The sequence below is a fragment of the Rhamphochromis sp. 'chilingali' genome (assembly GCF_963969265.1).
Source record: "Rhamphochromis sp. 'chilingali' genome assembly, chromosome: 10".
NCBI classification, from domain to species: domain Eukaryota; kingdom Metazoa; phylum Chordata; class Actinopteri; order Cichliformes; family Cichlidae; genus Rhamphochromis; species Rhamphochromis sp. 'chilingali'.
The window spans coordinates 23,133,921-23,146,798 of record NC_137937.1 but is presented as its reverse complement, the minus strand read 5'-3'; the positions used below and the strand labels follow the sequence as shown (position 1 = coordinate 23,146,798).

Sequence of the window (12,878 nt, the reverse complement as noted above, 5' to 3'; positions counted from 1 at the left end):
ATTACTCGACACACGCTTCGAAGCCTCGATACAGAACGTCACATCACTAGTTCACAGGACTACATTTCCAATCGCTGCTGCTGATGACGTCATTCATGTGCGCCAATTTTTACAGTCTTCGGGGGGATCTTTGATTAGCTACATGGTTAATACAATATAGTAAGGTACGTGCTGATTTACAGCGAAAGTATAATTTCTAAGTAACAGTCTTCGTGTTTTATATGCCTGAATGGAATGGATTAACCTGTTAAAACATCCATAAGCAGCTTTTGTTCACAGAGAACACCCAGTGTCGGCAACATTAGCTTGTTTGCACACGGTAAAGCTAGCTAATGTGACGATTGGTGATAGCTACCTCACACCATCTCGTGTCTTTTAAAATTATGTATCTTGCCTAAGAGTTTTAGTACGCTTTTGAGGACTGTGTAAACTTAGGTGACCTTTTGACATCCATGTTATTAGTTTCAAAAAGGTATATGTTAGGAGACAAACAGTTACTACTACTTATCTCATTGATCATTTAATCGGGTAATATCGATATCTGATAGGCTTTTTATTCAGGCATCTATACAAGTGATTACCAGTGTTGCCTCTTATATGTCCTCTAAACGTTATATATGTTACAGGTGAATGAACCAATCATTTAAAAATGGTTTCAACTCTCCCTGACCCACATCAGTTCATTAGTGTTGACGGCTGAAACTTTCCAGGGCACTCTGGAGTGCAGTTTACACCATTTTAGGCCATAACAAGCTTCTCAAGTCAGCTCACATGTTAATCTTCTGTTGTTAGCTTAGATCAGCCTCGTCAAACTTCAGTGAGTCAAGATCTAATGTAAACAAAAATGCGTGAAAGCTTTTAAGAACATACATAAATTGACACATTTCCAGTTGAAAAATAATAATGCATTGCGGTTTTAATGCTGAGAAGCAAAAAACAAGCTTTATGACTGATCAATGAATTATATTATTACGTTGGATCACATTCACTTTCTTACTGTACGTTAACTTTGAGCTGTGTTACAACTGTTACACTGCATGATGACGTTTTAAATGTTTATGTTTTTTATTATTAGGCCAAGGTACTTTACTCATACTAACCTTTCATAGCTCAGTAATAAAATTATATTTAATATACAGTATAATATACACTATCTTCAGAAGTCTTTTGAAACTGTAGATTATTCTACTCTACAAGCAATATAGAGCCAATATAGTTTTGGTCAGAAGTTTACATACATTCGTTATGGGCATGAATGTCATGGTAATTTTGGGCTTTTGATGACTTCTTTGAACTCTTCTTTTTCCACTGTGGAATGATTGTACAGTGTACATATTTAATGACTTTAAAACAATTTTTAATTTACTTCGGATTTTCTCTAATCCACACAGGAAATCTATGTAAATATCTGAGGTGGTTCAAGACTTTTATTGGAAAGAAAATATTATGTAGAATTAAATAATGATTCTTAAAGGTCACCCCTTGGAAATGTTATTTATGGTATAACACGATCTATTTTAGGTTCATTACTTTTTTCCATCTATATTAATGACATGCCCTAGGCTGTGTCTCATGAACCTGAATCCTTTACGTGGATGATTTTGCTCATGTAGTTAGTGGAAATACGTCCTGACGATCCATCCATCCGTTTGCTTCCCCTCCTTATCATGGTTGTGGGGGGCTGGAACCCATCCCAGCTACCATAGGGTAAGAGGCAGAGTACACCCTGGACAGCTCACCAGTCTGTTGCAGGGTTGTCACAGAGAGATGGACAGCCATTCACACTCACAATCACACTAAACACCAAACACCAGCTAACCTAACCCCACTAATCCTAGGGATATTGAAGTTACATTGTCTCAAGAATTAGAATTTTGTTAGCCTATGACCTGAGGAAAATATGATTTCACTTCAGCAAGGAAAACCTAATAAGATAAGAAACCTCTTAATCAAGTGTAACTCTTATGCCATTAGCTGAGCTAATTATAACAAGGACCTAGTACTAACTTTGAGCTAGAATTCATCAGGTGCAAGCATGGCTATATCTCTTATTAAAATAATAAATAAATACAAAAATGAGAAAAAATGTTTTTATATAGGAAAATAAATCTTTCTTTTCAGTAAAGGAAAGTGTGGAGACATTGCAGATTTGGAGCTTTATGTGTGTGTGTGTGTGTGTTTGTTTGTTTGTTTTTTCATATCCTCCATGTGTCTTTGTGGGGTTCCTGTGGGTGCTCTGGTGTCCTCCCACAAACCGTATGTTAATTGCTGATTCTAAATTGGCATTAAGTGTAGTTGTGCAAGTAGAGTTCATGGTTGTTTGCATCTCTGTGTTAGCGCTGTGATGCCAACACAGAGACACAGAAACACAGAGGCTGCTGGCCCCCTCACTGCCTCCCTGAACTTTTAAGTTGGCTAGGCAGTTGGATGGATGACTTAGCAAAATGCTTTACATTGGCATGTAATGGTTAATTTAATGTAATGTTTATCTATGTGCCTTAAGCTGTCACCATGGTGATGAAATCAGCAGTTGATGATGATGACACTGGCTGGGGGCTGGGTATCCCAGAAAAGATGAAGAACAACGCCAACTGGGTTGATATTACACATGAATTCAAAAGCGCCTGCAAAGGTAAGGACTGTGTGTGTGTGTGTGTGTGTGTGTGTGTGTGTGTGTGTGTGTGTGTGTGTGTGTGTGTGTGTGTGTGTGTGTGTGTGTGTGTGTGTGTGTGTGCAGTTAAAAAAAAGGGACTGACGTGTTCCTCCTTCCTTGTTGTCATCCTTTATTCATGCAGATTTGAACCTTGGAGAGTTGCTTCATGACAAGCTGTGAGTACACCAAAGTGCTTTTTTGAGTCCCTCAAATTAGAAACGACCTTTTCATCTTACTGCTGCACAGATCCTCAATTAAAATAGTTTTCATGTCCCAAAGTCATAGTTCAAAACATTGACTGCGCGGAGTAATTATAATGAAAGCTTCTAATGTTTTTGCCACAAGTGACTTTGAATTTAATTGGGTTGATATTTGCATTCATTTTTGGATCGGTCCATAAATATTGTCAGTGCTTTTATGTTTTTATGTAGTGAACACAGAAAAATGTTACAGAGGTCAAAAATGTTTTACTTCTGCTGCAGGTTTGGCTTGTTTGAAGCCATGTCAGCTATAGAGATGATGGATCCTAAGATGGATGCGGGAATGATCGGAAACCAGGTCAACAGGAAAGTGCTCAACTTTGAGCAAGCTATTAAGGTACTGATCTCTTTTTCATGGAATGAAAACAGTATACAGACAGAGATGTAATGTAATCCTAGATGTAATTTTTCAGAGCTTAGTTTCATTTGTTTGTGTATATAAAACACATTTAACCACCTTATTTTGCTCTTTCTTTGTTCCAGGAGGGTGCCATCAAGGTCAAAGACCTCAGTCTTCCTGAACTCATCGGGATCATCGACACCTGTTTCTGCTGTTTGGTGAATTAGCTTTTGCTTATTATAAGGCAAAATTTTGAAAGTTATGTTCAAGTAATGTGCTGCTCCCTGTAATTCCTTTGTACTGCAGATTTTCTGAAATGTGACTGGATTGGAAAAGCTTAATCTATATTCTGTATTTGTAGCTGTTTTAATGTTTTTATGCCATTTTTGTCTTTAGTAGATTGTAAAATTTGAGAAACACAATAAGCTTTGGCGAGATTACTGATACAGGTCGAGCCAGCGATGACTCAAACTGCGGACTCACTGATCAAGACATATTTATGTATGCATGTTTGTGTTTTCTAATATGTGTGTATATATAGATAACATGGTTGGAGGGCCACTCACTGGCTCAGACTGTGTTTACCTGCCTCTATGTTCACAACCCTGACCTGATTGAGGAGCCAGCCCTCAAAGCTTTTGCCCTGGGCTTGCTGAAGGTGTGTGACATTTCCCGGGAAAAGGTCAACAAGGCTGCTGTGTTTGAAGAGGTGAGCAGTTTTCTGCTGTCAGTCAGTAAATGTTTGGTTACTGTGGTACTGCACGTTTCAATGTGGACATAAAGTCAGAACAGATAGCAGGTTAAAATCATGGACCAACACAAAAAAACCCAGGTGGGAAAGAAAAAGCTGTGAGTAAGTTGTGTGTAAAAATTGAGATATCTGAAAGATGGAGCTCAGTGTAGCATTTCAGGACCCAAAGAGCTTTAGTTTGATTGCAAATGTGTGTTGTTTAAATCTATTTGTTTGAAAAGTTGTTCTCGTAGTAGCCCATTTATAAAACTGTCATATGTCTGAATGGTGATTTTTATCTTATATTTCTTTATGCAGGAGGATTTCCAGGCCATGACCTATGGCTTTAAGATGGCTAATAATGTCACAGATCTGCGGGTGACAGGTATGAAGACTTCCAGTCATAACTGAGTAAGGCTCAATATCAAACTCCAACCTAAAGCATAAAAATGAAACTCTTAACAACCTAAATGATACCATTCGAGTGCACAGGATCACACGTTGAGTAAGTCAGTTTGAGGCCTAGGATTGTGTGTTTGGGACTTTTTGTGGGTAATGCCCTCAGGCAGCATCTGCAGAAATGTAGACGTGCAACAAGGTTTAAAAATCTCTGCCAAAGAACACTTGATACTTTGACAGTAGGCCCTCGTGGTTTTAGCATAAACACACATCCAAGTTTATGAAGCAGTGTGTACACATTGGGTTTGGGCTTTAGTCTGCAGCACCAACTACAGTGTAGACAGCTAAAGCAATTACAGGCAGACACTGTAATCATTCATCTCTCATGACGTATTAATCCCTTCAGGTATGCTGAAAGATGTAGAAGATGAATTACAGAGGAAAGTTAAGGTAATTATTCTTGTTGCTTTAAGTAAAGGCCATTGCCATTTCAATGAAGCACTGATAATGCAAAAGCTTTTCTGACATGCGATGTTTCTGGGTTATTTTGTGCTCCGTCAGAGTACGCGCAGTCGACAAGGTGAGCAGCGAAACCCGGAGGTTGAGCGGGAGGTAAGTGAAATCATTCACGCATTTTTGTTGAGTTTTTGCAACAGTTTTTTTTCTAGAGGCATTTTCTTTAACTCCAGGAACAAATTATCTCTGTTTAGCTGTTTCTTTGTAATTTATACCTTTTGAGTCATATCTCACTACCGGCTATATCTCTCTGTCAATAAAGAGTGTGGGACTCACATGACCTTTTAAAGACTCAGCTCTGGAATTTCCAGCTCTTTCAGTTATATAGTTATATAAAGAAAGGAAGGGAAAAAACAAGGAGACCCAAAAATGGACTTTTCTGAGCAGTCTTTAAAAAAAAAAACAGGTGTATTAATAGCTCTGCAATGTTCTCCCATGCTTTGTTTTTTTCAGCATCAACAGTGTCTGGCACTATTCAATAGAATAAAGTTCACACGCCTTCTACTGACTGCACTGATCGCCTTTACCAAGAAAGAGGTAATGCACATATCGACAAAAGCCCAGCAGCAGATAGAGACTGATTCTGTTTACTGTATGCATTACATATAAACAGAGTTTTTCTTGTGACTACACATGTAGCTGAGGTAATGAGTTACCTTATCTAACATTTTTCCTTTATTTCTGAACAAAAATATGAGTAGATGAAGCAAAATATCTTAAAAACAAAACAAAGACTAATGGAGGAAGTTTGTTTTTTAACAATCCTGATGATTTTCTTCTGAGGATGAAATTTTGATGTGTTAGAAAAACCCTGATGTTTAGATATATAACTGTGATATTTACAAACTATATATACTTTTGTTGATAAGGGGGCTTGTTAGTAAGTGTTTTGTTTTGTGTCTTTATCAGACCAGCTCAGTGAGCGAGGCCCAGAAGCTCGTGGCACAGGCAGCTGACCTGTTATCCCCCATTCATTCCAGCATTCAGCATGGCATCCAGTCACAAAATGACACCACTAAAGGAGGTAGCACGCACATTCACGTTTAATCTGTTAAGTGGAGGAGTACAAGTTAAGCCTTTTTTTGCAATTTGCAAGCCAACAGCTCAGCTACAGCTGCAAAAGATATGTTCAAAAATGGGTAATTAAAGAATTTGAGCATAAAATAATCATTCTGAGGCTCCAGTTGTCCAGTTAAGTCATCGTAATGGCAACCTAAAGTCCACACTGGATGTAACTTGTCTACACTAACAGTTTTCCTCACACAGAACTGAAAAAATCAACTTCTTTTCATTTACTTTGGTTTGGCAAGTCCTTAAAGATGATTCAGTTACATTTTTTTTTCATATGTGACCTGTGTTCATGTCTCTAATTTATGTTGTGATTAGTTTTGTTCCCTGTGATTGCTGCAGACCACCCCATCATGATGGGATTTGAGCCTTTAGTCAACCAGAGATTGCTGCCACCCACCTTTCCTCGCTACGCCAAAATCATTAAGAGGGAGGACATGGTGGCGTATTTCAGCAAGCTTATAGAGCGCATTAAGACTGTTTGTGACGTGATCAACACTACCAACCTACATGGCATACTGGTAAATACATTTCCTGAGGTTTGTCTTGATGCATTCGTTTTTTATTAAGTTTTATTATAAACAAGCTTTTCAGGACATTAGAAAGTTTCTTCTAAAAAACTAGGCTGTTTCAGTTATGCACCAGATGCCCTCCCTGAGACAACCCCAAAGGGGATTTGTGTGTCCAGTTGGAAATATGAATTGAAATTAAAGCTGCAAGCAGCACTGAGAGAGCCCGCGCACTCTGGCACCATCGAGCCATGCCCAACACCTCCTGTGCCCACTAGGTGGCGACGAAGTATCCTAGTTAACAGTATGTCACACTGGAACCACCTATTAAAATTTAATCTAGATTTGATAATGATTATAAGCTACTGCGCATTTCCTGTTCCAACTAGGCAGCGCTCAAACTATCGCTGACAAATGGTATATCAATCTGTTCAGAGCCAAACTATCATCATGCCTGTCAAGTCTGGTAGAGTTTGTTCAATCCGTTTTTGAGTTACAGCAGTTTCGTGGCGAATGATCAAAATGTGGCATGTCGCCACGACATCACCCCTTCCTGTTGGGTTTGGGGTGATGGGCCCCTGGACATTTTTGTCCGTCTTTGTATGTTACACGTGTGTACCAAGTTTCATGTCTACAGCTGTTCCAAACCAATAAAATATCTTATTTTTCACCGTTTGCCAAATTTCATGAATTTATGACTATGTTAAGACTTTCAAAAAGGCAATTCATTGGACAAAATAATAATAACAAACAGCCTTCGCACGTTTCGTGCTCGGGCTCTAATTATAAAGTTTCTCCTATGATAACTTAAGGATTGTGTTTTGTTGTTGCTGATGTTTTTACCAGGACTTCTTCTGTGAATTCAGTGAGCAGTCTCCCTGTGTGCTCTCCAGATCTCTTCTTCAGGTAGATGAGTACTTGCTTTCCTAAATCTTTCAAATGTACCTGTGGTTTTATTTTGGTGATCCGTGTAGATACGACCTATGCAAATATGAAAAATACTTGGATAGATATAAATACTCCATAGATACTATGGAGTATTTAATAAAAAAGTAAAATGAAACTACATTTCATTTTTTTTCCCATCAATCCAGACTACATTCCTGATAGATAATAAAAAAGTGTTTGGCACCCACCTGATGCAAGACATGATTAAAGATGCTCTGAGGTACTTTGTCAGCCCACCAGTCCTCTCATACAAGTAAGTTGTGTTTATTTTAAATACTAAATGAGATTAGTCGGTCTGTTGTTTTGTCACTAGCTTAGCTGTGATTTGAGGTTTACAATATGCTTTTACCTGTATTGATTACTTTAACCTTTCTACTGTCAGAGGATAGTTGGTGCAACAGAAAAATATCAGGATATATATGACACAATAATGATATTACTGTAGGCTGAAATGAAACACAGTGAGAAATGAGATATGATCGGATTTAAAACACTTAATAACAATATCCTTTATAAACTAGTCAAATATCGTAACCACGTATTTAACATCTGATCATCAGTGGAAACATTGAACACACTGATATTGTATAATAAATGATAACAAGTGATTAGATATCAACAGTGATCATTTTAAAACCCCTTGGCCTGCAGTTAAGCTACTGGATACACTTACTCTGAACGCACTGCAGTGTGTGAGTTCTGGTTGTAAACCTCAAATAGACAATTCAGAAGCTAAGCTACAGAACAAATGTCCCTTTGTTTGGCTCAGATTGACCTTGTCACATGTGTTGATGTGCCTCTGTCTGTCCAGGTGTTGTCTCTTCAACAATCACCAAGCGAAGGACTACATTGACTCTTTTGTTACACACTGCTCCAGGGTATGTTATTGCTGTGGCTCAAAGTCTCTATATCTAAGTCATCGTTTATTATATTTGACTCCCAGTAGCTGACTTAGAGGTAAATCGTATGAAAGTAGACATAGACTTATGTGTAATAAAATATAAACATCACAAACGTTCATCCCTATAATGGATTATGTTTATGACTGTTGCATGTATTCATTTTCTCTTGCCACTCACCCCCAACCTGCTGCAGGAGATAGCTGCCCTCTCCCTGAGCATGGTTCTGCTGGAGGTTTCTTCCTGTTAAAAGGGAGTTTTTCCTTCCCACTGTTGCCAAGTGGTTGCTCATAACGAGTCGTCTGATTGTTAGGGTTTCTTTCTAATATTATCGAGTCTTTACAATATGAAGGGCTTTGAGCTGACTGTTTTTGACTGAACTGGCGTAATATGAACTGAACTGAGTGTTTTCCCCATAGCCTTTCTGCAGCCTCATCCAGATCCACGGACACAACCGTGCTCGACAGAGAGACAAGCTGGGACACATTCTTGAAGAGTTTGCCACACTGCAAGATGAAGTGAGCTGCAGCTACGTTCATCCAAATTAGCTGTCTTTGCAGTTCGTGCTACAGGCAGTTTCTCTAAATTCATCAAGCAACCTCAGAACTCTTTCTTTGTGCTGTACAGGCTGAGAAGGTGGATGCAGCTCTGCATAGCTTACTGATGAAACTGGAGCCTCAACGACAGCATCTAGCCTGTCTTGGGACCTGGATCCTCTATCATAACCTGAGGATCATGATTCAGTACCTGCTGAGTGGCTTTGAGCTGGAGCTTTACAGCATGCATGAATACTATTACATTTACTGGTAAGATTGCATGCCTCTGTGAATTACTGGTAGAAGCTGAACTCTCTCTCCCACATAACCTGGGTGCAGGTTTGCTGTAAATGAGCATGTGTTTGTTTTGGTTGTAGGTACCTGTCAGAGTTCCTTTATGCATGGCTGATGTCCACTCTAAGCAGAGCTGACTCCTCTCAGATGGCAGAAGAGCGGATTCTAGAGGAGCAGCTGAAAGGGCGCAGCAGCAAAAAGACCAAGAAGAAGAAGAAAGGTACATTTTGTTGTGTTGCTTTTATGTGAAGCGGATAACCACAACATACAAACTGAAGTCTGATCAGAAATGACCACTTCATTGTAGAAGTGGCATCATCCTGTCGATATTTCTTCAAAGAGCACTGAAGTTATTGTTTCTGATTTTCTTCAGTTCGCCCTCTCAGCAAGGAGATTACCATGAGTCAAGCATACCAGAACATGTGTGCTGGCATGTACAAGGTAGGCATAAAAATAATGGCCTTTATTAGGCCACTTTTGGCACAACAAAGTGTAACATGCCCCTTCCCGGCCTTTCTCTTCAGACGATGGTAGCTCTGGATATGGATGGGAAGGTGCGTAAGCCTCAGTTTGAACTGGACAGCGAGCAGGTTCGCTATGAGCATCGCTTCGCCCCCTTCAACAGTGTGGTCACCCCTCCACCTGTGCACTACATCCAGTTCAAGGTACTGTGTCTTTTTATGGGCCTAATTCATCTTTTTCTTTTTTAAAATATTCCACTTAAAATGTTTCTCCTCTTCTTGCCTATTTCAGGAGATGTCTGATCTGAAGAAATACAATCCTCCACCAGGCTCTGCAGACCTCTATCTGGCAGCTAGCAAACACTTTCAGCAGGCGAAGCTCATCCTTGAAAATGTGCCCAGTCCCGATCCGGAGGTCAGAAAGTCAAAATACTGTGAAATAAATACAGCGGTTTATGTTCATTAGCATTTGTTTAGTTAGGAAGTAAAACTCTTGAGATTAAGACTCTCTTTTACAAGAGAGTGCTGAGCCCAGATGTGTAGCACTAATCTTGCATTCGAGCCAAGCCTTATTTGGATGCATGCATGAAGCCCTACGTTTAGCTATTACTAGCTAGATAGATGCCCATATGAACAAATGAGTAAATTGATAAAATACTGCTCTGTCAATCAACAAAACTGAAACACAAGCTTCCTAGATGGATTTTATCACCCAGTAAGCCATAATTTTAGTCACATAATTCATCACAGATGCTCCAAAAGGCACCAGCAGCACACACACAGTGCAGAAGGCCAGTTTATAGATTCAAAGTAGTGACGGTGAGGCCTTAAAGATACTGATCTGCTCCAGCTGCCTGTGTCCGAACATCGACACGTTAGCATCATTAGCTCCAGTGACTGTCCCTTGGATTGAACACACTGCTCTATAATGTGGCTGCGATGCATAAAAGCAATGGTGTATGTAATTATCTTGGGGTGGTTTTCAATTTTATACAATGATATCTTATCTGCACTTTTTCTTGTCTTGTTCTATAACCACTCATTACTCTTTGATAACAGGTGAACCGTATACTGAAGGTGGCCAAACCTAATATTGTAGTTATGAAACTACTGGCTGGAGGTCATAAGAAGGAAACCAAGGTAACACATTACTCACATTACTTGTATTATTGTTTGTGTTTGTGTCTGCATTTACAGTTAATACAACGTAGATCTTTTAAGCTACAAACCAAAAGAATCAAACAAATGCATTTGATAATTTAAATAGGAGTAGTTGATTTTTTAAAAAGTACTAACTGTGTACATATTGGTTGCATTGTGCTTCTCTTAATGCAGCTATACATTTCTTTATCCTCAGGTGCTCCCAGAGTTTGACTTCTCAGCTCATAAGTACTTCCCCATAGTGAAGATTATTTGATCCCGCCCCGAGCCACAGGGTGACAGCGTTCCTCACCTGAACGGGTGTGCAGCGGCCCTGACCCAGACCTCGTCCAACAGTTTGTGTGACACATTTAACTGTAACGCCATGCACAGGAGTGTCTGCACTTGACTCTTTTCTCACCTTTCTGAGAGATGAAACCAGAGAACTCACCACTGGACCTCAATGAGTGACAGTATGCACATTTGTATTTCTGTGTGTGTGTTACAGAAGAGCCGATGTGCTTTTGTGCAAAGACCTGGCAGATGGATGCTGCCTGAAGAACAAGTCTTGCAAATGCTTATAAAGAGTGCTGTAATGATAATAGGTTCATATCATTAAATCATATGAAACTTTTTTGTATGTGTCTGCATGTTTATCTGAGGAACAGCGTTGAATCTATAAATGATGTCTTGTTAGAGCTTATTGTCCCTGACTTTATGTGATTACTGAACTAAGTCAGATCGAAAACTTGACAATACAATGTGCAGTCTCTGTAAAACAGGTGTGAAGCATAAGGCCCAAGATCTGACAATCTGGAAGAAAAAAATAATTGGGGTGTTTTAGCTGTATTTTCATAGGTTTTGCAGTTTTGGGAAGGATCCTCCCCACAGCCATGCATACTGCACCAACGTAAATAACAATTTAATAAACAATTTAATGACAGAAAGTTGCTGGGTTTTTTACTCTCTACTATTTAATTTATGTTTTGGGGTTTTTTTCGAATAGAATAGTTTTATTTTGAGGATGTCAAGATAACTAAAATAAGAGAAAAAAGAACAGACAAAAGTATAGACATCAAGTTGTCACAGTATCTCTACACAATGTTTATGCTCGAAAAGGAGTAGGATGAAGTTTACACTGACTTGTTCCTACTCCCTTATTTCAGATTCCATAACTTGTAAATCAGTGTTCAGAGTTCAACATATAATCCCAAAATATGAATGTTTATCTATGAACATGTCTACACTCATACAATATACACACAAAACAACTGAAGCTCAATTCAGTTCAATTTTATTTATCCAGCGCCAAATCACAACAACAGTCGCCTCAAGGCGCTCTATATTGTAAGGTAGACCCTACAATAATATATACAGAGAAAAAACCCAACAATCATATGACTCCCTATGAGCAACCACTTTGGCAACAGTGGGAAGGAAAAACTCCCTTTTAACAGGAAGAAACCTCCAGCAGAACCAGGCTCAGGGAGAGGCGGGGCCATCTGCTGCAACCGGTTGGGGTGAGAGAAGGAAGACAGGATAGAAGACATGCTGTGGAAAAGACTCACAAACCAAGAGATCAAACTACATTTTTACATTGGCTAAACACCCTGCGATGAACATTCCACTAAATCTCCCCTTTAAATTTGCTTTACAGTGTTTTCACAGAAAACAAAAGACATTCTGTCAGTTAATTTTTTTTTTATTTTTCTATTTTCAGAACAATCTGGGCAATGAGATACCAGAGCTTTCCGTCATTTTAAACATATATTTCTTACAATTGAGAAAATTTAATTTTCTCAAGCTTAAATATTTTGAAGATCTATCCCTCTGTTTGAAAAGTAATGGTACTCCTATTTTACAGGCCAGGAACCATCAAGGCCTACCCCTTTTATTTAACACGAGAACACCACAGCCATCATCACACATCACAAGAAGACAAAAATATATTAATACAGTGCTGCAACAAAGTATTTACCTGCTTCACGATTGATTGATTTTTATTTTTATTTTTATTTTTTTGCACATTTGTCATACTCATATGTTTTAGATCATCAAAGAAATTTCAGGACAAGACAAAGATTGCCTGAGTAAAGCAATCAAGCATTTGGTTTAACTGACTATG

General features: G+C 38.9%; 1 protein-coding gene across 1 annotated transcript; it reads left to right on the top strand.

The window, feature by feature from the left end:
* The first annotated feature begins 25 nt into the window (after positions 1-25).
* On the top strand, positions 26-11,387 carry naa35 (N-alpha-acetyltransferase 35, NatC auxiliary subunit). The gene is made up of 23 exons (XM_080893480.1): positions 26-164; positions 2,504-2,632; positions 2,796-2,829; positions 3,136-3,250; positions 3,397-3,471; positions 3,795-3,962; positions 4,302-4,368; positions 4,789-4,832; positions 4,944-4,994; positions 5,352-5,435; positions 5,808-5,922; positions 6,309-6,487; positions 7,322-7,381; positions 7,570-7,676; positions 8,235-8,301; positions 8,742-8,840; positions 8,950-9,128; positions 9,236-9,372; positions 9,526-9,593; positions 9,677-9,817; positions 9,906-10,028; positions 10,673-10,753; positions 10,971-11,387. The coding sequence occupies exons 2-23, from the start codon at positions 2,512-2,514 to the stop codon at positions 11,028-11,030; spliced, it is 2,175 nt and encodes a 724-aa protein (XP_080749606.1). The 5' UTR covers positions 26-164; positions 2,504-2,511; the 3' UTR covers positions 11,031-11,387.
* Positions 11,388-12,878: the final 1,491 nt, after the last annotated feature.